The sequence below is a fragment of the Penicillium verrucosum genome, assembly GCF_028828655.1.
Source record: "Penicillium verrucosum strain IBT 35672 chromosome Unknown utg000001l_segment0_segment0, whole genome shotgun sequence".
NCBI classification, from domain to species: Eukaryota; Fungi; Ascomycota; class Eurotiomycetes; order Eurotiales; family Aspergillaceae; genus Penicillium; species Penicillium verrucosum.
The window spans coordinates 1,283,622-1,306,785 of NW_026643210.1; the positions used below are offsets into that span (position 1 = coordinate 1,283,622).

General features: G+C 48.7%; 13 protein-coding genes across 13 annotated transcripts; 6 read left to right on the top strand and 7 right to left on the bottom strand.

Annotated features, from left to right (window-relative positions):
- Window positions 1-232: 232 nt before the first annotated feature.
- Window positions 233-1,557, bottom strand: N7516_000479 (uncharacterized protein; the record flags this gene model as incomplete). Its single annotated transcript, XM_057213201.1, has 2 exons — window positions 233-731; window positions 812-1,557. 2 exons carry the CDS (start codon window positions 1,555-1,557, stop codon window positions 233-235), a joined length of 1,245 nt encoding a protein of 414 aa, XP_057075084.1.
- Window positions 1,558-3,343: 1,786 nt separating this feature from the next.
- N7516_000480 (uncharacterized protein) lies at window positions 3,344-3,754 on the bottom strand (the record flags this gene model as incomplete). The annotated part of the gene is made up of 2 exons (XM_057213202.1): window positions 3,344-3,583; window positions 3,641-3,754. The coding sequence occupies 2 exons, from the start codon at window positions 3,752-3,754 to the stop codon at window positions 3,344-3,346; spliced, it is 354 nt and encodes a 117-aa protein (XP_057075085.1).
- A 2,979-nt stretch (window positions 3,755-6,733) lies between these two features.
- N7516_000481 (putative succinate:fumarate antiporter (Acr1)) lies at window positions 6,734-7,828 on the top strand (the record flags this gene model as incomplete). Its single annotated transcript, XM_057213203.1, has 4 exons — window positions 6,734-6,788; window positions 6,844-6,941; window positions 7,004-7,202; window positions 7,263-7,828. The coding sequence occupies 4 exons, from the start codon at window positions 6,734-6,736 to the stop codon at window positions 7,826-7,828; spliced, it is 918 nt and encodes a 305-aa protein (XP_057075086.1).
- A 586-nt stretch (window positions 7,829-8,414) lies between these two features.
- On the top strand, window positions 8,415-9,705 carry N7516_000482 (twinfilin; the record flags this gene model as incomplete). The annotated part of the gene is made up of 4 exons (XM_057213204.1): window positions 8,415-8,433; window positions 8,509-9,146; window positions 9,272-9,523; window positions 9,589-9,705. The coding sequence occupies 4 exons, from the start codon at window positions 8,415-8,417 to the stop codon at window positions 9,703-9,705; spliced, it is 1,026 nt and encodes a 341-aa protein (XP_057075087.1).
- Window positions 9,706-10,323: 618 nt separating this feature from the next.
- N7516_000483 (pinin family protein) lies at window positions 10,324-11,544 on the bottom strand (the record flags this gene model as incomplete). The annotated part of the gene is made up of 5 exons (XM_057213205.1): window positions 10,324-10,797; window positions 10,851-10,919; window positions 10,996-11,149; window positions 11,194-11,451; window positions 11,534-11,544. The coding sequence occupies 5 exons, from the start codon at window positions 11,542-11,544 to the stop codon at window positions 10,324-10,326; spliced, it is 966 nt and encodes a 321-aa protein (XP_057075088.1).
- Window positions 11,545-11,893: 349 nt separating this feature from the next.
- On the top strand, window positions 11,894-12,220 carry N7516_000484 (PHF5 family protein; the record flags this gene model as incomplete). Its single annotated transcript, XM_057213206.1, has 1 exon — window positions 11,894-12,220. One exon carries the CDS (start codon window positions 11,894-11,896, stop codon window positions 12,218-12,220), a length of 327 nt encoding a protein of 108 aa, XP_057075089.1.
- Window positions 12,221-13,232: 1,012 nt separating this feature from the next.
- Window positions 13,233-13,520, bottom strand: N7516_000485 (chromo domain-containing protein; the record flags this gene model as incomplete). Its single annotated transcript, XM_057213207.1, has 2 exons — window positions 13,233-13,275; window positions 13,375-13,520. 2 exons carry the CDS (start codon window positions 13,518-13,520, stop codon window positions 13,233-13,235), a joined length of 189 nt encoding a protein of 62 aa, XP_057075090.1.
- A 407-nt stretch (window positions 13,521-13,927) lies between these two features.
- N7516_000486 (alpha/beta fold hydrolase) lies at window positions 13,928-15,300 on the top strand (the record flags this gene model as incomplete). Its single annotated transcript, XM_057213208.1, has 7 exons — window positions 13,928-14,006; window positions 14,081-14,133; window positions 14,188-14,295; window positions 14,351-14,373; window positions 14,530-14,860; window positions 14,916-14,967; window positions 15,023-15,300. The coding sequence occupies 7 exons, from the start codon at window positions 13,928-13,930 to the stop codon at window positions 15,298-15,300; spliced, it is 924 nt and encodes a 307-aa protein (XP_057075091.1).
- Window positions 15,301-15,480: 180 nt separating this feature from the next.
- Window positions 15,481-16,951, bottom strand: N7516_000487 (saccharopine dehydrogenase family protein; the record flags this gene model as incomplete). The annotated part of the gene is made up of 5 exons (XM_057213209.1): window positions 15,481-16,183; window positions 16,236-16,360; window positions 16,413-16,485; window positions 16,544-16,691; window positions 16,762-16,951. 5 exons carry the CDS (start codon window positions 16,949-16,951, stop codon window positions 15,481-15,483), a joined length of 1,239 nt encoding a protein of 412 aa, XP_057075092.1.
- Window positions 16,952-17,485: 534 nt separating this feature from the next.
- Window positions 17,486-18,398, top strand: N7516_000488 (60S ribosomal protein eL43). Its single transcript, XM_057213210.1, has 5 exons — window positions 17,486-17,545; window positions 17,610-17,745; window positions 17,814-17,844; window positions 17,957-18,121; window positions 18,253-18,398. The coding sequence occupies exons 2-5, from the start codon at window positions 17,727-17,729 to the stop codon at window positions 18,314-18,316; spliced, it is 279 nt and encodes a 92-aa protein (XP_057075093.1). The 5' UTR covers window positions 17,486-17,545; window positions 17,610-17,726; the 3' UTR covers window positions 18,317-18,398.
- Window positions 18,399-19,511: 1,113 nt separating this feature from the next.
- On the top strand, window positions 19,512-21,211 carry N7516_000489 (putative PHD and RING finger domain protein; the record flags this gene model as incomplete). Its single annotated transcript, XM_057213211.1, has 3 exons — window positions 19,512-19,539; window positions 19,622-20,484; window positions 20,546-21,211. 3 exons carry the CDS (start codon window positions 19,512-19,514, stop codon window positions 21,209-21,211), a joined length of 1,557 nt encoding a protein of 518 aa, XP_057075094.1.
- Window positions 21,212-21,868: 657 nt separating this feature from the next.
- Window positions 21,869-22,072, bottom strand: N7516_000490 (uncharacterized protein; the record flags this gene model as incomplete). The annotated part of the gene is made up of 1 exon (XM_057213212.1): window positions 21,869-22,072. One exon carries the CDS (start codon window positions 22,070-22,072, stop codon window positions 21,869-21,871), a length of 204 nt encoding a protein of 67 aa, XP_057075095.1.
- A 335-nt stretch (window positions 22,073-22,407) lies between these two features.
- Window positions 22,408-23,132, bottom strand: N7516_000491 (uncharacterized protein; the record flags this gene model as incomplete). Its single annotated transcript, XM_057213213.1, has 3 exons — window positions 22,408-22,543; window positions 22,608-22,900; window positions 22,965-23,132. The coding sequence occupies 3 exons, from the start codon at window positions 23,130-23,132 to the stop codon at window positions 22,408-22,410; spliced, it is 597 nt and encodes a 198-aa protein (XP_057075096.1).
- Window positions 23,133-23,164: the final 32 nt, after the last annotated feature.

Genomic DNA, 23,164 nt, shown 5'->3' on the forward strand with positions numbered 1-23,164 from the left:
CAGCTTAGAACAGAATGATAATGTCTTGACAAAACGCGCGTAAAATCTTGACAATAGAATATAACCAGTTAGCTGGCTGGCTTTACCTTTGTGTCTTGGGTTTAGACCTAGGTATTCATGGAATAAGTCTAAGGCATATATTTTGTAACTAAAAATGGAAAAGAAGATTCGGTGTAAAGAGCAGTTATCGCCACGGAGGAAATCAAACCAAATAAGCTATTATATACGGGTATCAAACAGTCGTACGCCCATGAGCACGTCCAGCGTGATCTCCACGTGTATCCTCGGCCATAGCAATGTCAACATCATTGTGCGTACTGTCATCAAAATCCTCTTTCTCAACGATCCTAGCATGCCACCACCGGAACAACTGGACGAAGAAATGCGCCACGCATATCTGCTCCGTGGTATAGAGCAACACCGGCACCGATGTCTTCGCTTTCAGGAATAGATCAACGGGCTGCCACATTGCGTAGAGCAGCGGGATACCGAGTGCGGTACTTTTTGCTGGTCCGCAAAAGCACACTGCAATAGTTTCCTCCGGAGACATGCGTTTGAAAATGGGCTTTGACCAGCGTCGAGAACTGAAAATTCGCGGTGGTCTGGAGCAGAAAAAGCATACTGCCGTTAAAGTGATGTAGAGTAGGATGTTGAATAGGACCACGAAGACTATGCTCTGCGCGGAAAGGGTTTGGAGGGCTCCTGTTGCGAAGCAGGAGGAAAATGTGGCCCTAATATTTAGGAATGTTGGGTTAGCAGAAGGAAAAAAAAGAGGGCCAAGATTTCCGTATAGAAAGCTCATTGTACTCACCAAATCAACAATAACAAGCAGAAAGTAGCCAATTTAGGCAGCTTGGTCTTCTGCAGGACCAAAGCAGTGCGATCAGGCCAAGTCCACCTCACCAGCTGCCCAATAAACAGTGGCAATAATACACTGAGCCCCAGTTGTTGAAAAACCTCCTTATACATACTCCCCAAATCCCCACCCCCAAACCGCCAGGTATCAAACACTGCCATCTTGGGTATCAACGAAATAGTCCAAGCAGCCGTAACAAACGGACCGAGGATATTAGCCAACAAGACCTCCACCAAAGCAGCGGCATCATCGCCGCCCGCCGACCTCGTCATAACAACATTGGAGGCAATCGTCGTTGGAATACAAGCAGTAAAGATATACCCAGCCAGCACGGCGCGATCAATTTTCTCCCCAGGATCCGCAACGAGGATAATATGCACGATGGCCAACACCACAGCAGGTATGAACAGAAACGAAATGACCTGCACGACCAAGTGAAGGCGCCAATTCAGGGCATGCGAGATAAGCTTTTGGCGGGGGATGCTCAGGCCCGAGATTAGGAAGATTATCGCGATCACGCCGTACATGATGCTGTACTCGGAGCGGATGATGCCGCCGTTCTTGGCAACATTCGGGAAGCAGTATGCCAGGGCGCAGACGACGCCCATCCCGATTAGGAGCCATTGGTGGAGGATTAGACTTGCGATGCGTTTCAGGACTCGCTGCCACCGCGGCGGGGCGGTGTCTGGAGCTGCTTGCATTTTTTTGGGGGGTTCGTTTAGTCTAGGAATGAGGACATGGATTTTATACTATCGTGGATAATTTGGCTTCTATAAAGCGGGTAGATCCTGTAGGGGTATGTAGGGGATATGTAGGGGTATTTGAGAATTGCGTAATCGGCGTTAGTCCGACCCCTCGGAGTGATAGCGCTCACATAGTCTGTTTGAAGCTGTACTTTGTACATTGTACTATCACAATGTACATTGCAGTATAATCCATGATTATGGACATGTCATAAATATTGTGCATCTTTGTATATCAAATCTGCAAGTCTAAAATGGGAGTGGGGGGTTTACCGAAATCGGGAAGCCGAATCTTATCATTCGGGTTGATATTGAATGATCCTGGATGTGATAGGCGATGTATGTGATTCGTGTCGATCTTGAAACATGTCGCATGCCGATGCTGTTGATTTGATTTCATATCTTGGGCAACAAATCTGTGTATATGTACTTATGCAGACTTGATTTTCTAGAATCGACGCGCCTTGCCCTGGGGGTGCTCACTGAGTATTTCTCATCACCGGTCAAGGCTCAGCCAGCGCTCTCAGGGCGGATTGAGTGATCAGTCACGTGCGTCGTGAGCTAACCATTAGCCAGACAACGATGCCGAATTGACCGTCTCTACAATACCCATCTCCGCCAAAATGCACGGTGTATATGACGCAACCATAATTTGATGGGGTATTGGAAGTCTTTCAAGTGACGAAATTCATCAGATACTGCGCGAAGTCTCAGAATACCGAGTACATTTCAAAAGGTGACTCTTTGCTAGCGCCTAGAGAAAGAAGCGCGCTTTGGCGGTTGAAAAGAGAAAATCTGACCTGGAGGCAAATTATGCCCCATTTACCTGAAAAGTCCGTCGCCACCTTACGGCAAACGTGGATAGACATAACTAGAGCATTCTTCGATGCAACGTCCCACGAGATCTTAAAGGAAGACATGACGATAATTCGGGATCTTCCACTGGCATCTGGCGTCATTCTCATTGTTTGTCGTGAAAGTCAAACGACGTAGTTTCTGTATCTGTAAACCCGAGATAGACTGTGACTTTGCCTCAAAGAGTCTTTGAATCTTCGGCCAATTACTTAGCTAAGACCAAACAGGCCTATGAGTCTCTTCGAGCTAGACACCTCTGTCAAAGCCTGTGGAGGGCGTTGTATTATCGTTTTGAGCTACCCAATATAATTCTCTTGTACCCGTTCAGAAGGAGATCGAAGATATCCTACTTGTATAAGCAATAAGTTATGTTTTCAGCTGGTGGGCAACAAAGCTGTGTACCCTTGAATACAAAACCATACGCGGGCATGGAGACTACGTCTGTCAACGGCTAAATCGCAAGCCCTTAGCTAATTACGAGATCATCATCCTCGTTTACACCACATTTTGTCCAAACGATGTCGACATAACGGAGACATACTTATCTTTAGTCTAATCAAGATTCAGCGTCTCTCATAGACTGGTCGCCTCTCCTTCCCCGTAAGAAGCAGGGTCCAATGACAACATTCAGGAGGGACAATTCCCTATCCCGTTAGATAGCTCGCTATTGAACGACGCGCGATAAACTAACACCTTTCTATTTGTTTCGTCTACAGGTTCCAGACTCCGAACACCCTCTCATATATCAAGTAGGGGGTGGTCAATGGCCTAAGAGTTTCCAGTTTATCCTACTGCCCCTCTTCAGAATATTCTTCAAATAACATATAACAGCATCTAAGACGATGATTTTATATACATCATTGACTCCCATGGAATTCCACCCTGCAGATTATTCTGCACTGTTGTTGACGATGTAATATCGAATACCCCTCTTCGCGAAGTCGGTGTCTGCAAGGCTCATACAAGCATTGTTTGCAGGGTTTCCACTATTGATCCAAGCATCTTCTTTGCCTGTCCCACCCTTACAGCCAGGACTGTACCATCCATCGAGCGTATTCAAAGTACGGGCCCAGTAAACAGACTTGGCCACAAAGCCGAAATCCATGCAATCTGAGTCTGACGACACATCCTAAACGAAAGTAAGCAAAGTCCTATGTTGAGGTGGTAAAGGAGATCGAGATCATACATCAGCGCTGAAGTCCACGCAGCCCTCCTTGCAGCCGGTATCCGTGCAGGCTTTGAGGCTGTACGCTGCTGAAAGAGCAGGAAGCAATAAGGTCAATGCTCTTAGGGCGAGCATGCTGGAAGTTGTCTTGGAGAGAAAGCTGGACAACAATATAGAGAGAAAAGGATTGTTTATGAACTGAGAAGAAACAAGGTGGTCTTGCTCTCTTCTTATAGCTCAGGAATCGTATCTTTGAACTGCATCAGAGATCACCCTACAAGCACCGTTGCAATGTAATGAAGGATGAAGGATTCTGCCTCGTCAGCAGACCTCGGTCACATCCAATGGCCGCATACAATCTACCAACGGTCCGAATCGCGGTGGATATTGTCGATATGGCTCTGTTGGTTTAAGCCAATTGTCCACGTTAGTACGGAGTATAGATGGTGATCGGCAGCCCCTGCCAAGGTCGGCCCCTATCCATCTACCTTGGGAAAAATGACGGTCAATCACTCACATAGTACGCCAATTCTATGATTTCCAGGTCGCGCCATAGTGGGTCTGCGTGGTGTAACTACAGTTCAAGCCGACAGAACTACAACATAGTGCTTAACTACTGATTAGTGCTTACCACTCAAGGCTCGTCCAAAAAAAGGCCCCCAATCTACTGTCGACCAGGTAAAATACATCGAACCCTCAAGTCATTTTCCAATGTTCCGTAAAAATATTCTTTGCTCTTTTAACGGTCCGATCGATGGAGGAATTTGAAGTAATCGAGCACACTCCACTTGAGATGACTTACATAGAATGCTAGATAGAGGGGGGGCGCTCGCGATCTAGAGACCCACAAGGATCCTAAGAGCTAGTTTAGCTTTCCTAGGATCTACGATTCCCCTCTACATACTATCATACGTAAGCTATAATATCACATTAGCGACTTCCGTGCGAACTTCGGTATAGTTAACTAGTTACGTCGACTTACACATATACTACGTATTGGCCATCACCCCGCTATGCCTATATAATGCTGGGGCATCGTCGTATACTTAAGCCAATGCTTCGGATAATGAAGAATAGAGCCTCACGTACGTGATTTACACGGATTATAATCAATTCTATGCTGTAGATATCAAACCCTCCAGGCTAGGAATCTCACAACTGATCAACGCTAGCTACGTCCTACCTTTCGAACCTCGTTCATTTACTTGGTAATGTCGATTTTCAGTGTTACGTGTTTTGACGGGGAAACATTGGCATGTCATTCTACCAGTTAGGTAGGTAATCAAAATTGAAAAATAGTTAAGTTAGTCTGTTTGGCGTTCCGAGGATCCCCTGGCTCTTGGGATATCCAGAGCTGCTCCCATGAACATCTGAGCTCGTGCCGTCTTTCGACTGAGAAAGCCCACCAAAAATCTTTTGCCGTGTTGGTGCAGCGCGATCAACTATAGTAGAGTCCTACTAGGGCAAAAGGCCGTGGGTATCAGAAGGAACAATAGCTCGACCTAGGGTATTCGTCTCTTTCCTGATGGCAGTGCCGGGTTTTGGGGAGTGCGAGCGGAGAAACGGGCAAGAAGAGGATCATTAGTTGGGGTGCAATTTATTGAGATTACTTGCTTAGGGCGGGCAAGAAGAGGATCATTAGTTGGGGTGCAATTTATCGAGATTACTTGCTTAGGGCGTGCTGAGATCTACTTAGTGAGCAAAAAGCGGCAAGGGGTGAGCACTAAAACGGAAAGGGAAGGCCATCGACCTAGAACATCGAGTACATATGTTGTAACTGTTAGATAGACTACGGATTGTAGGGTCTGGAAAGTAGAGAGGGAGAGAGTTGATTGCTATGGACGGAGAGAAACTGCTAACAGTCCTGGGAGTTGATGCCTGAGGCATGCATATAGGGCGTAAGGCCACCACAACAGTAACTATAGAGTGTAAGGTAGGAATTCGGTCAAACGTTCATCCGACAGAATGACGGGTCTATCAACGTCACCACCTGGAAAGACTTGCCCATATACAACAGTTGTAACAGCCATCTCTATAATAATCTACAACCCAGGACTATATGTTGTAAAGAGTTCAGTCAAGCCTACATCAAGCCCCACGTTCTACCTTTGATTACTTTAATTATCCATCTGAGTCAGAATGTCCCATGATCCTCTCTGAACATGAACCTCGGCTGGGAGGAGCTCTAGCGTTCGCCCGAGATCACCCGCAAATAGCCAGCGGATTTCGCTACTTTCCTCCGAAGTTCAAGTCCCGAACTGTTCAGAATCCGCGGAGTAATTTAGCTCCCTGGAAATATTAGGGGGGCTTCTAGAATGTTATAGTCTTCGGGCATATGGTTGCGTTTTTAAGGATAATATAGATTCAGTAGTGTAGTTTCACAAGACACGGGCATTTTAGACATTTCCTTTTACATTGTAGCAATCTAATCTCCAAATAAAGTATATATAATCACAAGCCTGCTAAACCCATGACGACAATTTGAAAAAGACATGTGAAATCAGATCATTGGAGATCTGGGGTGATTCATTCCGCGCTGGATAGAAAGCCGCCCTTGTTACCGAAGGCCTCGGGATTGTGAAGGCCCTACACGTTGTGGTCGGTACAGATAGGACATTAATTATTATATAGAGATCTCCCTCGGCATGTTATTTAGTTTGCTACCTCTTTTCTTTTCTCTTTGTCCTCTGTTCTTCACATTTTGGGCGAGGTCATATACACTTCCGCTCGTCCAGCTTCCTCCGCTTCCCCGTCATAGCTCCCCACAAAGTTCTGGCACTGCCGCCACTTCGCCTCGTGAATCATATACCCGTGGAACTTCGGTCATTCTTTTCTTTCTTTTAAAAAAAGGAAGATTAAAGGTCTTTGCAATTGATCTCTTGATCTTCCTCAGACCCTCCAGATATACTCTCTTTTCCAATTGCAGCTTGTTTCTGCTTATATTCTCGGGGATTGTATACTTCCGCTACTCCGCAATTTCGGCTTTCCCTTGCGACAATCGGAAGATCTTCGTAACTCGATTTCCGAGACGGCCAATTGAAGAATTTCTGTGAAATCTTCGATCTTCGTGAACAAAAGTGCAATTGCTCTGCAGATACACCACATATTGAAACGATGTCCGCCAAAACCGCCAACCAGAAGCGCACATCGCCCGCGGTCAACTTGATCGGTAGAGTAGACTCCCCCTTTTAGGGATGTACAGCTATTGACTTTTGCCTGGTTAGCTGGTGGTGGTGCCGGTATGATGGAGGCCCTCGTGTGCCATCCGCTAGACACAATCAAGGTCCGCATGCAGCTGTCAAGGAGAGCCACAGCACCTGGGGTGAGTTGGAGAGAATTCCATTGGACAGTTGAAGCCATTGCTAACCATGTTCGCTGGACCAGGCTAAGCCGCGCGGGTTCGTGGCCACCGGTGCTCAAATCGTGAAAAAGGAGACCGCTCTAGGTCTGTACAAGGGTCTTGGTGCCGTGCTGGGTGGTATCATTCCGAAGATGGCGATTCGATTCACCTCATACGAGTCATATAAGGGCATGCTGGCCAATAAGGAGACAGGCGCCGTGACTAGCAAAGCCACCTTCCTGGGTATGTGAAGCGTTGAACAAGCCGAAAGGATGCACAACGGAAAGCTAACAATCCCCACAGCTGGTCTCGCCGCCGGTGTTACGGAAGCCGTAGCTGTCGTCAACCCCATGGAAGTCATCAAAATTCGTCTGCAGGCCCAGCACCACAGTCTGGCTGACCCCCTAGACACCCCGAAGTACCGCAGCGCCCCGCACGCACTCTTCACCGTGATCAAGGAAGAAGGCTTCAGCGTCCTATACCGCGGTGTCTCCCTGACAGCCCTCCGACAAGGAACCAACCAGGCCGCCAACTTCACCGCATACACGGAACTGAAGGCTGGCCTGCAGCGCTGGCAACCCGAGTACAGCAACAGCCAGCTGCCCGCTTACCAGACCACCTTGATTGGTTTGATCTCCGGTGCCGTCGGTCCCTTCTCTAACGCTCCCATCGACACCATCAAGACCCGCCTCCAGAAGACCCGTGCTGAGCCCGGTCAGTCTGCTGTCTCCCGTATCATGGTCATTGCCAAGGATATGTTCAAGACCGAGGGTACTCGTGCTTTCTACAAGGGTATCACCCCCCCGTGTGATGCGTGTTGCTCCTGGTCAGGCCGTCACTTTCACCGTGTACGAGTTCCTCAAGGGTAAGCTTGAGGGCTCTAACTGGGCTTTTGTTGGTGGTAAGTTCGAGGAGTAAATGTGCCAAAATTTCGTATTTCTTTTTTGGAAAGCATTGTGATACCTGACCCGGCATGGTCTGTTTTGCGCGTTGGACTGTCTCGGACAGAGCTGTCCAACTGCAAGCCGGTTGAAACGGCTCTTTTTTCTGTTAATATTTTTTGGCTTTGCATTAGTTATTTCCTATACCACTTTGCCTGGTGCACCAGGCAAGGTGCACCTTGAGCTGAAATAGAGGACCTTCAAAGACCGTCGAAGACTCGTTCGCTAGTGTAGTTGGGTGCTGAGGAACTGTACACGAATGACCCAATGGTTGTAGATACACTGCCTACGTAGTCAGCAATGCTTGTATAGCGACCACACAATAACATATTTCTGCTGAGTTAGGATAATGAAGAATAGTTTCTTTTTCTGTGAGATAGACTTGTTAGATGGATGTAGAAAGGTCAAAATAAAGCCAGCCCTGACGGCTGACATGCCGGCCCCTCATTCACCGCTCCCCCTCTCCCCTCATAAACAATCAAGCCACCCAGCTGCCATCCTATAGTGCAGCATCATGCAATCAGGAATTACAGGTAAGACACTCGAATACAGGGGATCTTGAGCTCTGAACAAAACCCCATTGAATTCAACACTAACAAACCATCCAGTCTCCTCGGAGCTGCAAGATGCATTCGCCCGCTTCAACTCCGACTCCTCAATCTTCTGTCTGCCGGTGACCATCACAGCAGAGACCCTAACACCGCTGGCCCCAATTACTTTCCAGGGCAGCCCATCGGAAAACGACTTCTTTTCGGCCCTCCCCCAGCTGTCCTCCGTCCTCCAGCCTAAAACCCCCATCTACCTCCTCATCCGGCGCCCATCGACCGCCTCAACCGCCGCACTCATCGCTCTGACCTACATCCCGTCTAATGCGCCTGTGCGAGCAAAGACACTCTTTGCGTCGACTCGCTCAACCCTGAGCCGCGAGCTGGGCACGGAGAAGTTCGCTTCTACCGTCTTTGCTACCGAGGAAGACGAGGTCCTGGGCCAGGATGCGTGGCGTGAGCGTGATGGCGAGGGCCCCAATGCCATCTCTCGTGAAGATATGATGGGTGAGAAGGAGAGGGAGCTTGAAGCTGTTCGCAAGGCTGAGGCTGAGGCACGGAATGGCACCCCCGGGAGGGATATTGGTATTGGTGGCAGTTTTGGACCTGGCACTGGCTCTGGGATGAGGGTATCTATGCCGGTTGATGAGGGCGCTAAGTCTGCGCTAAGGGATCTGCGGGATGGTGGGTTGGTTCAACTTGTAAGTCATTACCCTGGCTTGTGGCCATTCTTTGAGAGGGCTGGTCTAGTTCTAGACTATATGTCACTTGAAGGGACGGGGCAGTGTGGATGGGTTCTGTGAGATCTGAGGCTAACTGAAGGTAGACTGTTGATATCCCTACGGAGAAGATCGTCTTGGCCGACTCCCAGTCTGGAGTCGAGGCGAACTCTATCGCAACACACATTTCCTCGTCTTCGCCTCGCTATTCTTTCTATCATTACCCCGGGTCCGATGTCGTGATCTTCGTATACACATGTCCCACTGGATCCTCGATCAAGGAGCGTATGCTGCACGCTAGCTCACGGAGAAACGCCATCACCGTTGCTGAGCAGGAAGGACTCAAGGTCGAGAAAAAGGTATGCGTGCCCAACTTGTGGATGGTTGTAGTTCTTTGCTCGTTTGAAGTGCTCACAAATAGCAGATTGAGGCCTCTAGCCCTGACGAGATCACCGGCGACCGTTTGCAAGAGGAAGTTACCCCGGCACGAGACCAGGGCCCTACGCGAGGATTCGCCAGACCTCGTCGCCCCGGCCGGTAAATCGCTATTGTATAGATAGGCTATGTTCCTGATGAGGCCAGAAGACTCTTATGTCTCAGCGGACATCGATCCGATAGCTGTAGTAAATATAGCAGCACTGTGCTAGACTAGCCAGGTTCTTGTCTAAAACTTGGTAATTGCTTGCTCCGACGAGAACAACGAAGGTAGACTTGGATCTGGGTCAGAGCATTGATCACATCCTCAGATACCTCCTTTGAGGCGCTGGCTGGCCGTGGCCATGGCCAGGCTGAGAGACCCGGACCAGCATTCCAACGTGTTCAATGTAACCGTCTTAATTATTGCTTGAAGTAGGTTCTATGAGCACCAAGAAGAATGATTCGCCGAGGTCACCAGTGTTGGACACAAGAAGTAGTGATGTCCTTGACTTGTTGAAGTAACTTGGGATAAATCACTGGATATTTCAAATGATCACGTTTATTGTACGAATATGCACACATATTATTGCCCTGGACAATGCCTAATGGGTCCCAAGACGAATCCCACATACACGCCCAAAGCGACAAAGAAGACTCCCGGGTATTTGTCACGGCCTAAATAACTAAAGCTATCTCACCATGTAATTTGACAATGAAATGTCGACTACAAGTCGACTACAACCTAATAAATCACAGTGTCCTCGTTATCCTCAACGACCTCGCCTCCATCATCATCTCGGTGGGCATCATGCTGATCTTGAACGGCACTTTCCTCCACGTTAGCAGTGGTTTCATCCGTTTTAGCTAGATCGGGGGTTTGGTCATTAATGTCTACACCAACCGTTTCCGGAGCACCATAGGCCGTCTCCTTAGATTTTGAATCTGTTGGATCTGCCCCGTGCTCTGGAGCCGATGGCTGGTCATCTGTTTGCTGCTGCTTTTCTGACACTCGCGGTTGTTCTTCGCCTGCCTGTTGTTTTGTTTCAGCATGAGTGGGCTGTGTTTCAACCTTGGTTGGTTGTTCGGGCGCAAATGCCTCCGGTGGATATCGGGCTTCGAACTCGGCGACTTCTCGGGCAACAGTCGCCTCTGCTTCTTCGATCTGCTGTTTTATCGCTGCTTCATCTCCAGGTCGGGGTTGCCATGGTTTGTAATACTATCATGGGTTAGCTGATGGTCACTATATATGAATAGGAACGCATAACTCACCAGAACCGGCTTGGCCTGTGTCTTGTGGAAATTTGCCAGGGCAAGCATATTCGAATGCCGTGTTTGCATCTGAGAATGGATGTCAGTAAAATATTTCATCACTATATACTCCAGTGGTATGTAAGTGAATAGAACATGAACATACCGCTTCTCGCTCATATAACGGCATTTCTCGTCTCCGAATCTCATCATGCTGTTCCTTCCGCCGTTTCTTCAATTCACCGTATTCGGCATCTTGCGACTTCAACTTCTCCTGCTGCTTCTTTTCAATATCAGCGCGCCGTCTCTGTGCCGCAGAACTTGAGCTCTGCGAAAGAGTGCCAAGCAGCCCCCCCCGAATAACCGCTGGCCCCGCTTGCGATCCTCGTCTCCCCCACGCGGTCGTGTGGGCTTCATCTCTACAGACTCATCTGTCGTGGGCGGAGGGGATGACGGCCGACGTCGCTGAGAATGCGGGGAGGCATTGTCTATGGAGCTGAGTCGTCGGCGCTTAGTGTCGTATTCTGCAGTTGAAGACTTTCGTCGCTTAGCTGTCAACTCCGGAGACTGATGGATGGGATCCTGGCTAGGTACGGCCACTGCTGAGGCGAGTGTCTCAGAACTGTCAAAGTAACATGCACGTTAGCTAGAATGCTCCAATTACAACACCTGTTGTGTGTTGCACAGTATAAAGGGAACCATACCCTTCAGACATCTTGGCCGGCAAACAGCGTTGTTTATAAGAAATAAACAAATTGGGGAGAGAAACTGAGCGACGTTATAGGTTCTGATCCGGGTCAAATCTTGGAGGTGAGGAGATGCGCAAAACCATAAGGCTGCCGGACACGCTGCTTCGAATCACACTGCCTGCTTAGAATCACAATGCTTAGGATCACGTGCACAGACCACTTTAGTCTTTGGTTCACCGTTTGCTTCTCTTCTCTTACCTTTTCATAACACTTATTTCTCTTCTCACTTCCCCGCGACCGCGACCGCTACATTGTACCTTATTCCACTTTCTGCAGCTACTATTTTCATTCTCTTTCTACCTCACTAAAATCACAATGTCTCGTCACCACCCCGACCTCGTCATGTGCCGCAAGCAACCTGGCATTTCTATCGGCCGCCTGTGTGACAAATGTGACGGAAAATGTCCTGTCTGCGATTCTTACGTGCGCCCAACAACCCTGGTCCGCATCTGCGACGAGTGCTCCTTCGGAAACTACCAGAACAAGTGTGTCGTCTGCGGCGGCGAGGGTATCAGTGATGCGTTCTACTGCTTTGAATGTACGCGCCTTGAGAAGGATCGCGATGGGTGTCCCAAGATCATCAATCTGGGAAGTTCGAGAACCGATTTGTTCTACCAGAAGAAAAGTTTCAGGAATCAATGATCTTGGCTTGTGGCTTGGTGTCCAAGTGGAGGGGAGCCAAGCATGAGTCTGGCGGGTTTCACAATTTTCAGCATATTTCAGCCTAGCGACGACAAAAAGACTTTACAACCTTCACAAATCTGAGACGATGCGATACATTCTGTCAGTGACCTATGTAAACCTGCTCCAACTGGGTTTTTTCGGTGTCGCCTGCTTGCAGCAAGTCGGCGAGTGGAGGATATCAACGAGCACGAGCACGTGGACCCGGATATAACCCAACGAGATGCCCCTGTCACCTGGTCTGCCTTTATAGTATCTTGCGATGCTACCCGGAAAAGAACTGGTAGACATGGTGGCAGTGTGCCTTTGGATATCGGAATCCGAGAATCAGCGAATACTGCAGATGGTTCGACGAACTCAGGACCAGCGGGGGCTCTAGGTGGAGCAGCTGGACTGGAAACAGCCCTGCAGGGTTCATGACTGACACATCTCGGGTCTCGGTTATGATTTGTCGATTTCCTAGACGGGTATGCATGACCCAGGCCCCAAATCTGCGGATTCAAGGCCTCATGCGCAGATCTGCTATTTTGGAATTTTTTGTTCTTTTGATCTTATTCCCCAAGGAGCGTCTGCCTTCAATATCAATTCTCATTCTGAACAAAATCATCATTGTTTCTGTGCATACAAGTGGTCAGCGGTCACGATGGCTTCCATTTACAAAGTAAATTGTTGTATTATTCGTTTCTCTAAATAATACCAAGGCAAATCCATGCATAGTTTACCTCGAAAGCTCTTAGGCCCGCTTCGTTTTAACACACTTTGTATACCTTTTATATCCTGACCCCCGCGTGGGACGCAATCAAAACTGCAGACTACCTTTTCACCAGACTCCGCTAGCTAGGCATTGGTTCTGCGTTGGGTGTCCCGCGTGATTAAGATATGCGCCTATTGGATTGTGTGAAGCCAGGCATTGAGTTAAGCGCGAATCAATGAACTCGGCGCTCTAATCACTACCTTTGGTGTCGGCGAGCCCTCAACTCTTAATGATATTGCTAGGGCATACGCCAGAAAAGCCGCTGTCATTTATATTGTCAGTATGCGGAGGGTGTGGATTGTAAGCCGCCACCCGGCTTACAACGGATGAATGGGAACAACCTATGTATGAAGGTCCCTACCCGTCGTAACTCGTCCACTTGACGCGGTACTGTAGGTTCCGGTTTCGCGTTCGGCTGGCCAGCACCCTTTCCACTTCGTATTCCTCGTGGTTTTCGACGATCACTGCCCCCGGTGGGTCAGCAATCTGTCCTGGTAGCGGTTCCATTGTTGTGGCTTTTCGAAGTTTCTCGTGGAACACTGGATGCACTTGGCTTGGATGGTTTTCGGAATGTACAACATATTGTCAGTGTCTTGGCGCCCCACTGTGGTTTCCAACGTGCCGAGGCACAACTTGGGAGGGAGCTCGGTATATCAATCTCTCCGACATCCTCTCCAGGGCTAGCTTCGTGTATGATTATATATCATTGATTAATCTGAAACCCATTGTTCCCTCTTAAATGGTATAAGTCCCAAGTTATATATTGCTCGATTTCACCTGATAGCCTGTTACTTCAAAGCTTGGGCCCTGAAAAAGGTGTCTATCTTCCAAGTTACACACCACATGAAACCCCCATTTCCTTTTGATGTCCGAGTCTTTGAAAATATAACCATCACCGCTTGATATAACTCGTCATGCCAGTCGACAAGATCCGAGTATCGGGTGACTCCCGTATTGAGTACAAGACCGCTACACTCAATGGCCATAACTACTGTGAGCATACCACACCTCAAGAGCTTACACTCAATGTCTTCTATATGGAATTAATATGAACTGACTATTTGTAGCTTACATTCTCAGCCAGCCTGAGTCAAGACAATACAAAGCTACCGTCTTCCTGGTAAGCGGCCAGCTCAATTAAAAAGCCACACACACGTTGATATATTCTCCATAGATCCATGGCTTCCCCGATATCTCCATGGGATGGAGATACCAAATCCCCATGCTCGTAGACATGGGCTTGCGGGTGGTAGCTCCCGACTGCCTCGGATACGGACGAACAGTGAGTCTTTCCACCTTCGAGCCTATTAGGAAATACCACCTAACAATAACTCAAGGACGCCCCGGACGATTTTACTCCGTATGCCCACACAAAAGTTGCGCAGCGGACATCAAAGCCCTAGCAACCCATCTAGGCGAAACCCAAATCATCCTAGGCGGGCATGACTGGCAAGCACTTCCCCCCTCCCCGAGCAACCTTTCTTTCCCAGAACCGCACGACTAATACACAGAACAGGGGCGCAGGTCTTGCCTACCGCATCGCCCTCTGGTATCCAGAGCTAGTAAGCCACTTATTCACAGTCTGCGTGCCTTATGCACGACCCATGGCCAAGAACATCTCCATCGAAGACCTTGTCCGTAACGTGACACCGCACCTTGCCTACCAGCTGCAGCTCAAGAGCGGGGAGGTGGAGAAGGTTATTCGGTCAAAGGATGAGATTCGTCAGTTTTTGCTTGCGCTTTATGGAGGTCGCACCGAGGCGGGTGAGATTGGATTTGATGCCAATAAGGGTGTTTTGCTTGATAAAATTGGCCACTTGAAGCCTTCGAGATTGTTGAGTGAGGAGGTAAATTATTTAATTTGGGCTTCGGTTTGGGAATTATTATGCTAACTTTCTACAGGAGTTGGAGTTTTATACGAATGAGTTTGCTCGCCATGGCATTCATGGACCGCGTATGGTATCCTTAGGATTCGTTGATTAAGTTTTTTGCTAATTATTTCTATATAGTTAACTGGTACCGCACTCGCGACGTGAACTACAAAGATGAGCTCGCTATTCTCGACAGCGAGATTCAGATTCCTACATTGTTTATCCAGGCGCTGAGGGATCAGGCTCTGCCGCCTCAGATGGGCAAGTCTATGGCGAAGCGGTTCCCGCGACTGACGCTGAAGCAGGTTAATACCGCGCACTGGGCTCTGTGGGAGAAGCCTGAGGAAGTCAATGAGATTATTGGGACTTGGTTGAAGGATCAGTCCGTTGTCGGTGGAAGGACGGGTAAGCTCTGATCGGAGAAATTATAGTTATAGTTGCATAATGAAAAGGAATGATTGCTTGATTATCGCGAGAGTCCGTATCTCATATCGTCAAAGTATAAAGAATATGTGCTTGATCACAAGTCGCGAGCAGCTGCGTGAACCAGCATGACTGCACAGGGCCGGGGTTCACCCCGTAAACGACGAAGCTATTTAGTACTGAAACACCTTTGTCTCAAGTTTACAGCCGACCTTCTCCAAGCGGTCAACATAGTCCTGACCCAGCGTAGCGGGAGTAACAATGCCACCACGCGAGATCTTCTTGATCTTCTCCTCCTCATTAAGAATAACCATCGCAGCCTCAGCTAGCAACAGCCCAGTGAATGGGTACATACCGCCGTGGTAAGTGAGCGTACCGAAGACGCGCTGTGGCGAAGCACTATCCGCAGTAGCGATGGCGTGGTACTCGAGAAGGTCATTTGCCGAGTCCTCTCTGCGCGGGCCAGTGCCAGGGGCAAAGACAAACTTCTTTACCAGCCAGCGCACTGGCGGCAGCGCAAGCAGCGTAACTGCAACCAAGAAGCCGACGTGGATAGCAACGCCAATCAGGGCGTTACGGACCGACAGGAACTGACGGAAGAAGAAATTCTGCCCGTATAGCTCTGGCATTAGGCTGCTGCTGCGGTGCACGATGCTCATGTCGCAGACACCGGACGGGGAGGTCGTCACGGTACCCAGGTCGCGAATTGAGCGCACGCCGAAAACTTTTTCCAGGATTGATTCACCGGGGATGTTCTTTGGTGGCGGTGATGCTGTCAACGAGAAGGGTGTCATTGCCTTGGATAGCTCGGACGTTGAAAAGCCATCGAAGATGGTTAGAATGGTATTCATGGTGCCGCCGCTGGGACCAGAGGATCTATTATGAATGGATTAGAGATGTAATCCTCTATTGGCATGGAATTGCATACTTCATTTCCTTGATGGTGCTGTTGATTTGGCGGGTTGAAGACGAGAGATCCTCTCGGACTCGCTTAACCAGAGACCATGCCAGCAGATCAGCAGGGGCACTCTCGACACCAGTGCAAGGGATCATCTGTCTGCAATTAGCATGAATATATTTGACAACAATTGGTTGCAGAACGAACAATAGCGCCATTGGCCTTGGCAGTTTCGTGGTACTTGTCAATGATCGACTTGACCCAGGGTGTTTCTCCAGTACTGTAACGATCAGCAAGTGTTCGACTGACTCGGACAATCCCAAAAGCAAAAGACTTACACATCCACATAGTGAGTTCCATTGACCGCGCATGCCTCCACGACTGGGGTCGAGTACAAGTGGTAGGGACCCACACAATTGATAACCAGCCGCGTTTTCTGGGCAAGCTCGTTGAGCTCGGTGGAGTTCAGTTGAACGACCAGGACATCTATGATCACATCCGAGTGAGCATTGAGGTATAAAAGGTCATAGGCAAATGAGACCATGAGGTTATGTACCTGGGTCCACACGATCGGGGTTCAGAGCCTTCAGTTCCTGAGCGATAGGCTCCATTTTCTGCGCGGATCGACCGGCGATAGCCCATTTCAGATCGGTAGGAAGGTTCTGCACAATGTGCTCTGCGCAAAATCGGCCAGTATAGCCGGTTGGACCCAGCAAGACCAGGTCATATTGTCGGTTGGAAGTCATGGTGGTTGAGTCGATGTGTTTTGGAGTCTATGATGTAGTTTTGTAGAAAAGGGAGCTTTCGGCAAATCACAGGCTCCTCGGTACGCTTCAAGACGCAAGTGTGGGGTGGGAAGGGGAGTGGGCGGAATAGCCACAAAATAATTCTTGAAGCTTTACGTAGGACTAGAAGTAACACATGTTACACAATCGAGATTCTACTAAGTAACTATTGATCTGGAAACTGGAGATGTTTATATTTCATGGACAGGAGATATCACGTGACCGGATAGATCGATTAGCCCGGGAAAAGAGGACTGGGGGAAGCGGCTGGTCTCGAACACAATCAGGCCGAATGAAAATAAGACATCCAATGTCCGGAGATAAATAACTATACAATAATTTGCACGAGGTGATTTTGTATGATGTAGAGGGGAAATTCGACATGATATTAGACACCTCAAATAGAAGGCATCAAATAAAAAAAAATTTCTAACCAACTAACCTTGGAAGTTAACCAAAGAAAAAAAAATCCCAATATCCAACATCAAATCACATCTCCACCAACACCGTCATCGTCTTAAATCTGGTGGACCTTGTGGGCCTTCGAAACACAAAGTAAGCATTGGAAACCTGAGGCCATTAACTTCCTGATGTAAGCCCACTAACTCAAAATGGTCAGGTGATCGCACGAAGCCAAGAGCCCTAAGCGAGAATCCACAGCACAACCCGCCCTCATTCAAAGCGTCTTTTTTGGTCTCCTGTTGAATACCCATCTTCATCCTCTACACCAGCCAAGATGACGAAGCGCACCAAGAGTATGTGCCTCTTTCTCAAATTCAACACACTGCAAACCGAATTGCTCAATGCTAACTAATTTCCACAGAGGTCGGCATCACCGGTAAATATGGTACCAGGTATGACATTCGCCCATTTCGCGCCTACACGACTGTGATTTCGATCGAGACACACAAATCCAAAGCGAAATACTCCTACACGACGACCCGGATTCTAACAATTTACCAACAGATACGGTGCCTCCCTGCGTAAGCAGGTGAAGAAGATGGAAGTCACCCAGCACGCCCGCTACGTCTGCACTTTCTGCGGAAAGAACACCGTCAAGCGCAAGGCTGTCGGTATCTGGGAGTGCAAGGGCTGCGACAAGACTGTTGCCGGTGGTGCTTACACCGTCTCGTAAGTCGCCCACTATCGCAAGGAACGGCACTGTGATCCGACTCGGGGATCGACCTTGGGCTCGGCGCACACAGTCGCGATCCACAACGCACACGACAAGGAAAGATTACTGACCGTACTATTTTCTCTAGCACCCCCGCTGCCGCTGCCACCCGTTCCACCATCCGTCGTCTGCGTGAGATCGCTGAGGTCTAAATTGGAGGATTGTGTGGTTTCATTTCTCTTTTACGGTTACGTCTGAATACCAAAAATGAATGAAAAAATTCGGGATTACGAATTCTTGTTGCAATCCGCTTCGCACCCGAGTATACCGTATATCGATGTGACTGGTTTTCCAAAGTTCGCCTCGGTCGCTGCCCACCTGATAGACAAATTCACCGGTCCATCCAAGATCCTCCACCTGATTACTTCGACGTTCTGCGACCGTGTGCATTATCCATATGGTGATGGACTGCATATCTGCGGTCTCTGGTGGTTTCTCAGGCGCTGGACAGTCACGTAGACTTTGACGGGACATGAGTGGATCTTGGTTTGGAGGTCACCTGGTCTCAACGTATTGTTTCGAGTGTCTGGACCGACTGTGCGCTCCGGACCATATCTTCGTACTTTCTATGTGCACCTGGACATTTGCACCAGGTGCCTGGGTATACTCCCACATGATACATACCCTTCTCGGAACGATGACTGGCGCCTGGTGATTTGCTCGGAGATCTTAGACGATGACTAAGGTGGAAACTGTCCACCTGGGCAAAGGCCCAGGTGTGATTCAGGTTTCAACTAAATCATGGGCGCCTAATGTAGTCATTTCTCAATTTGTAGATCGGCCACCTTGCCTTCCAGGGACTTTTGTGTAGTTTGTGTTGTACAAGGACCTTGTTGGATGGTAGGATACACACCACATTCGATACTTGAAAGATAATAGCCATCAGTAAAACAAAACAAAACAAAACAAGAAGTATAATGCTTTATAATTTGATAAATATCGTGGTAGAAATACCAAGATCGAAGTTCAAGCCAATCCAGGGCATGCATCATTCGCCTCCGTCACGTTCCTGCTTTGCGTTAGTCCGGTAATCCGGCCCACCTTCAAAAGGCGCTCCCCACACCTTTCTCGCTTCTACACTTCTCGAGCGCTTCTTCATGGACTTCGCCTTCTCTCATAACTCTGTCGCTCATGTCCGATAGCTGTATTGTTTGTTTAGGAGACCTTGGTGAAGGAGCGGGTGATCCTCTTGAGCCTGTGAGCCTTGATTTGAAGGATGGCGACTTCAATGGGCTCGACTCTCAGATCGCTCAGCTACTTCCCTGTGGTCATGTCCTACATAATAATTGTTTAAAACCATGGGTTGAACGGGCAAACAGTTGTCCGATATGTCGGCGCAGTTTCAATATGGTGGAGTTGAGTGATAGTGTTGGAGGTATGACGCCCTCCCCCTTCCTTTTGACTTATGACATGATCCCCTTTAGATTACAAGTACTGACTATATTAATTTGCTATAGGAGCGGTTACTTCATCCTACGCTGTCCAGGACCGAACCCAAGTGGCCGAAGTTGACCCTTCTATGATTATAGAATATGTGGAGGATGACTTGACCGATTTTCAACCATGTACAATTTGCGGACAAGCCGACAACGAGGATGTTCTTCTTTTATGCGATGGATGTGATGGGCCTTCTCATCTATACTGCCTAGGTTTGGACGAGATCCCCTCGGGATCATGGTACTGCCAACAATGCGAGGAACTACGTGCTCTGGGACCAGCTCCCGAGGTATCAGCACGGCCGTCTCGGGCGATCGAGCAGCGGAGTCGACGAACTAGAGCTCAGCAGAGACGACTGCAGAATAGAACTCAGACGAATTCTCTCCACTGGGCACGAGTCTGGCAATCGGTCTGGGACCACTTGAATCTCGACCTTGATTTCCCATTCGATGACGATCGATCTGCCGAACGTGCGATGCAACAACGTCGTCGCGAGGAGGCCAACCAGCGCGAATTTCAAGCTTGGCAACGCCGCTTCGAGGTCGCTGAGCGGCAAGGTGGTGGCAGCCGGTTTCGCGACACAGCATCCCTGTTCGATCTTGACCATGCCCGACCATCGCGACCTCGGGTGCCTAGAGTTCCGACACCGGAGCCCGAGTCCCTGGAGGAGATGCGCGCTTGGAACGCTTTCGAGAGGGCACGAGAGATCGAAAACAACCCGAGCGCAGCCAGGAAGCGCAAAGAGCCGACCATGTCGCCGTCCCCTGAACCCACAGAACCAGAGCGCAAGTTGAAGCGTCCTCGAACGAGGAGGCCGCAAGAGCTCGCAGCTCGTGCACAGCAAACTCAAAATGGTGAATCATCTAGAGCTGCGAGCTCTAATGTACGGCCCAATGGTGATAATCCCACCGGACCAAGCTTCCTGTCATCACTATTGAAGGAAGTTGAAGACGCACCGAGTCATTCATATGGACCTTCCGCTTCGACATCCGCCGCTCCTACTGACCATCCATCTCCTGGTCCCTCTTCTCCCTCCATCTCTCCCGCCTCATCTCGTTACTCTTCCCCTCTCCTGGCGGCGGCCACACCACCACCTTACCCGCGAAGCCGCCCAATATCCCCTCTCCAACTATCATCCCCGGCCCCACCCTCATCTCCTCCGTTCTCCCCCCGAAGTGTCATCGGGTAGTCCATCATCAAATGGCGCCAAAGAAGACAAACCACAACGCCAGCCCGGTCGTCCTCGCTCCCGCATCCCCAAACAAGCACTGTGTTTCGGAGCCTCCCGCTCACCTGACTCATCCCCCACTCGAGCTGGTCCATCCCTCGCCCTCAAAGCCGATATACAGAAAATGGTAGGCACTGGACTAAAACCCCACTATAAGAAAAAGACCATCTCGAAAGAGCAATATACAAACATCAACCGGTCCATCTCTCGTATGCTCTACGAGCGAGTTGGGGATAAGGAAACGCTCGAGCCGGATGAACGCACCAACCTCGAAACAGAGGCCAAGCATGAAGTGCAGAATACAATTGATGCACTGAAGATGAAGAGCAAAGATAAGCAGAAACAGCGCATGGTGGCGACCGACACAGACGGTGATCTATAATGACTATACCACGAACTCTCCCCCGCATTTAATGGCGTTTCTTCTCATCTCAGCGAATCCTACTCTTTGGCGAAATGGATCGGAATGTACAACTGGCGTTTGATACTTGCACGCTGTCCTCTTTTCTCCTTCTTCCGCGAGGCATCCGCGTGAGAACCTTTCTGTTCGTAACACTACTCTGATGGGAGTAATTATTGTGTTTTTCTTGCGTGGAGCTAGTCTATTCGCGTTCTCTTTGCTCCATATTGTGTCTAAATATCATTTATCTTCTGACCGTAGGAGAAGGTACGGCCACTCCTAGGTAGCCTCGCCATCTTTGGTTTATCGGGTCTTTCTATTTCCTAGTTGGGGCTTTCAAGTTTATATACTCTAAAGACAATTCCTCGGATAATCTGACGGATAATTTATAGGACAGCGATAACTCCTGATTCAATCGTCGGTTCGGCTGCACATTTATGGATAAGTCTAAATGAAGTACAAAGTACACTGCTGATTTTGAACAGTGCGATACCATCGAAGTCCGAGTCCGGTCTACAGGATATACCGGAATCAACGATTCTGATCAAAATTGACATTTAGCAACAACAATTAATCCAGGCACATAGCGAGGTGCATCATTATCCTTGTATATATCAACACGGGTACTGGTGAAGATCCCTAATCAGAAATCAGCCCCAGCACAACCAACCCACAAGCAGATCTTAGGCAGACAAACTGCTGTTCTGTCATCTTCGACGCCGAGTCAACCTTTTTAAGCTGGCTCATCGGGACGTCCGAGACTCGTAACGTGGTTACACGTGTTTCCCATTCTTTGGGGGTCTTGGGAATACTGCTCTTCGAAGGTACTGTGGACGATGACATGATGAAATGAAGATGATGAATGCTTGGATTTAGAAATAAGCAGAGTTGTAGGCGAGAGTGAAAGATGACTTCAGGGGCTGTTATGGGCACGTCCAACCCCAACCCCCGAGCTCTTTCCTTTACCTCTCTCTTACTTCCAAATTTGTAGGCTTCTGAGGACAACGGAAAGGTGTATTACGGTATAAATCCTTGTCAAGGTGATCAGAGGCTTGTTTATGTCGTATTCCCGAGGTCGTAAAATCTAATGACTAAAAAGAAGCGATATTGAATTCTAGGGAGCAGTGAAATAGGCGACTATCTAAGACAGAGGGTAGACATCTCCAGGACTGGTTGGCTTAAGTGGTACCGAATGAACATCTCCACCGGTGCCGTCTGGAGTCCCTGTCACTGCTATATCGTAAAGTATGCTTTACCTGCCAATATTTAGGCTGACTAGAACATAACTTAGGATCTCCTTGTTTGTACGGTGGGCTAGAAATAGTGAGTTCTCGAGAATCAATGAAATATTTAATAAAATATTCTGCCGCCTACCAACGAGAAAAATTCCTGGTCCCCGAGGTCCCAAAGGCAATATATTCCTGGCTGAATGGTTCTAGATGTATGAAGCTGCCAGCCAATATAATAGTATACTGGTAGGCCTTGCATATACCAGTCCTCGTCATATTGTAAGTTTTGAAGTGCCTCGGTTTGAGACTCCACTGCTTGCTGGACTTCTTCTGGGTCCGAATACTCCTCTTGGCAATCTTCTAAGATTTCATCAAAGGTTGGAACGAGTCTTAGTATGGGTGGTTTCTCGTTTTCTTCAGGGTCGGGGTTGACTGTATACTTCTGAAGGAGTCTATCTGGGTGTGGACGGAAAAAAACATGGGTTGAATAAGATTTCGTCATTTACCGTCGCGACTTGGGATACTTGGATTCCAAGCCTCTGAAGGTCATTATGGGAAGGATGGCTAGGTTCAAAGGCTTTGAGTTGCTGGGATAGGTGTTTGAGAAGGCCATGGGGCTCCTGTGTTGCAGGGTCCATTTCGACAAGGGTTGTGGGAACAGGGGAGCAGTCCATTTCAACAAGGGTGTGGGTGCATGGGAGCTAGA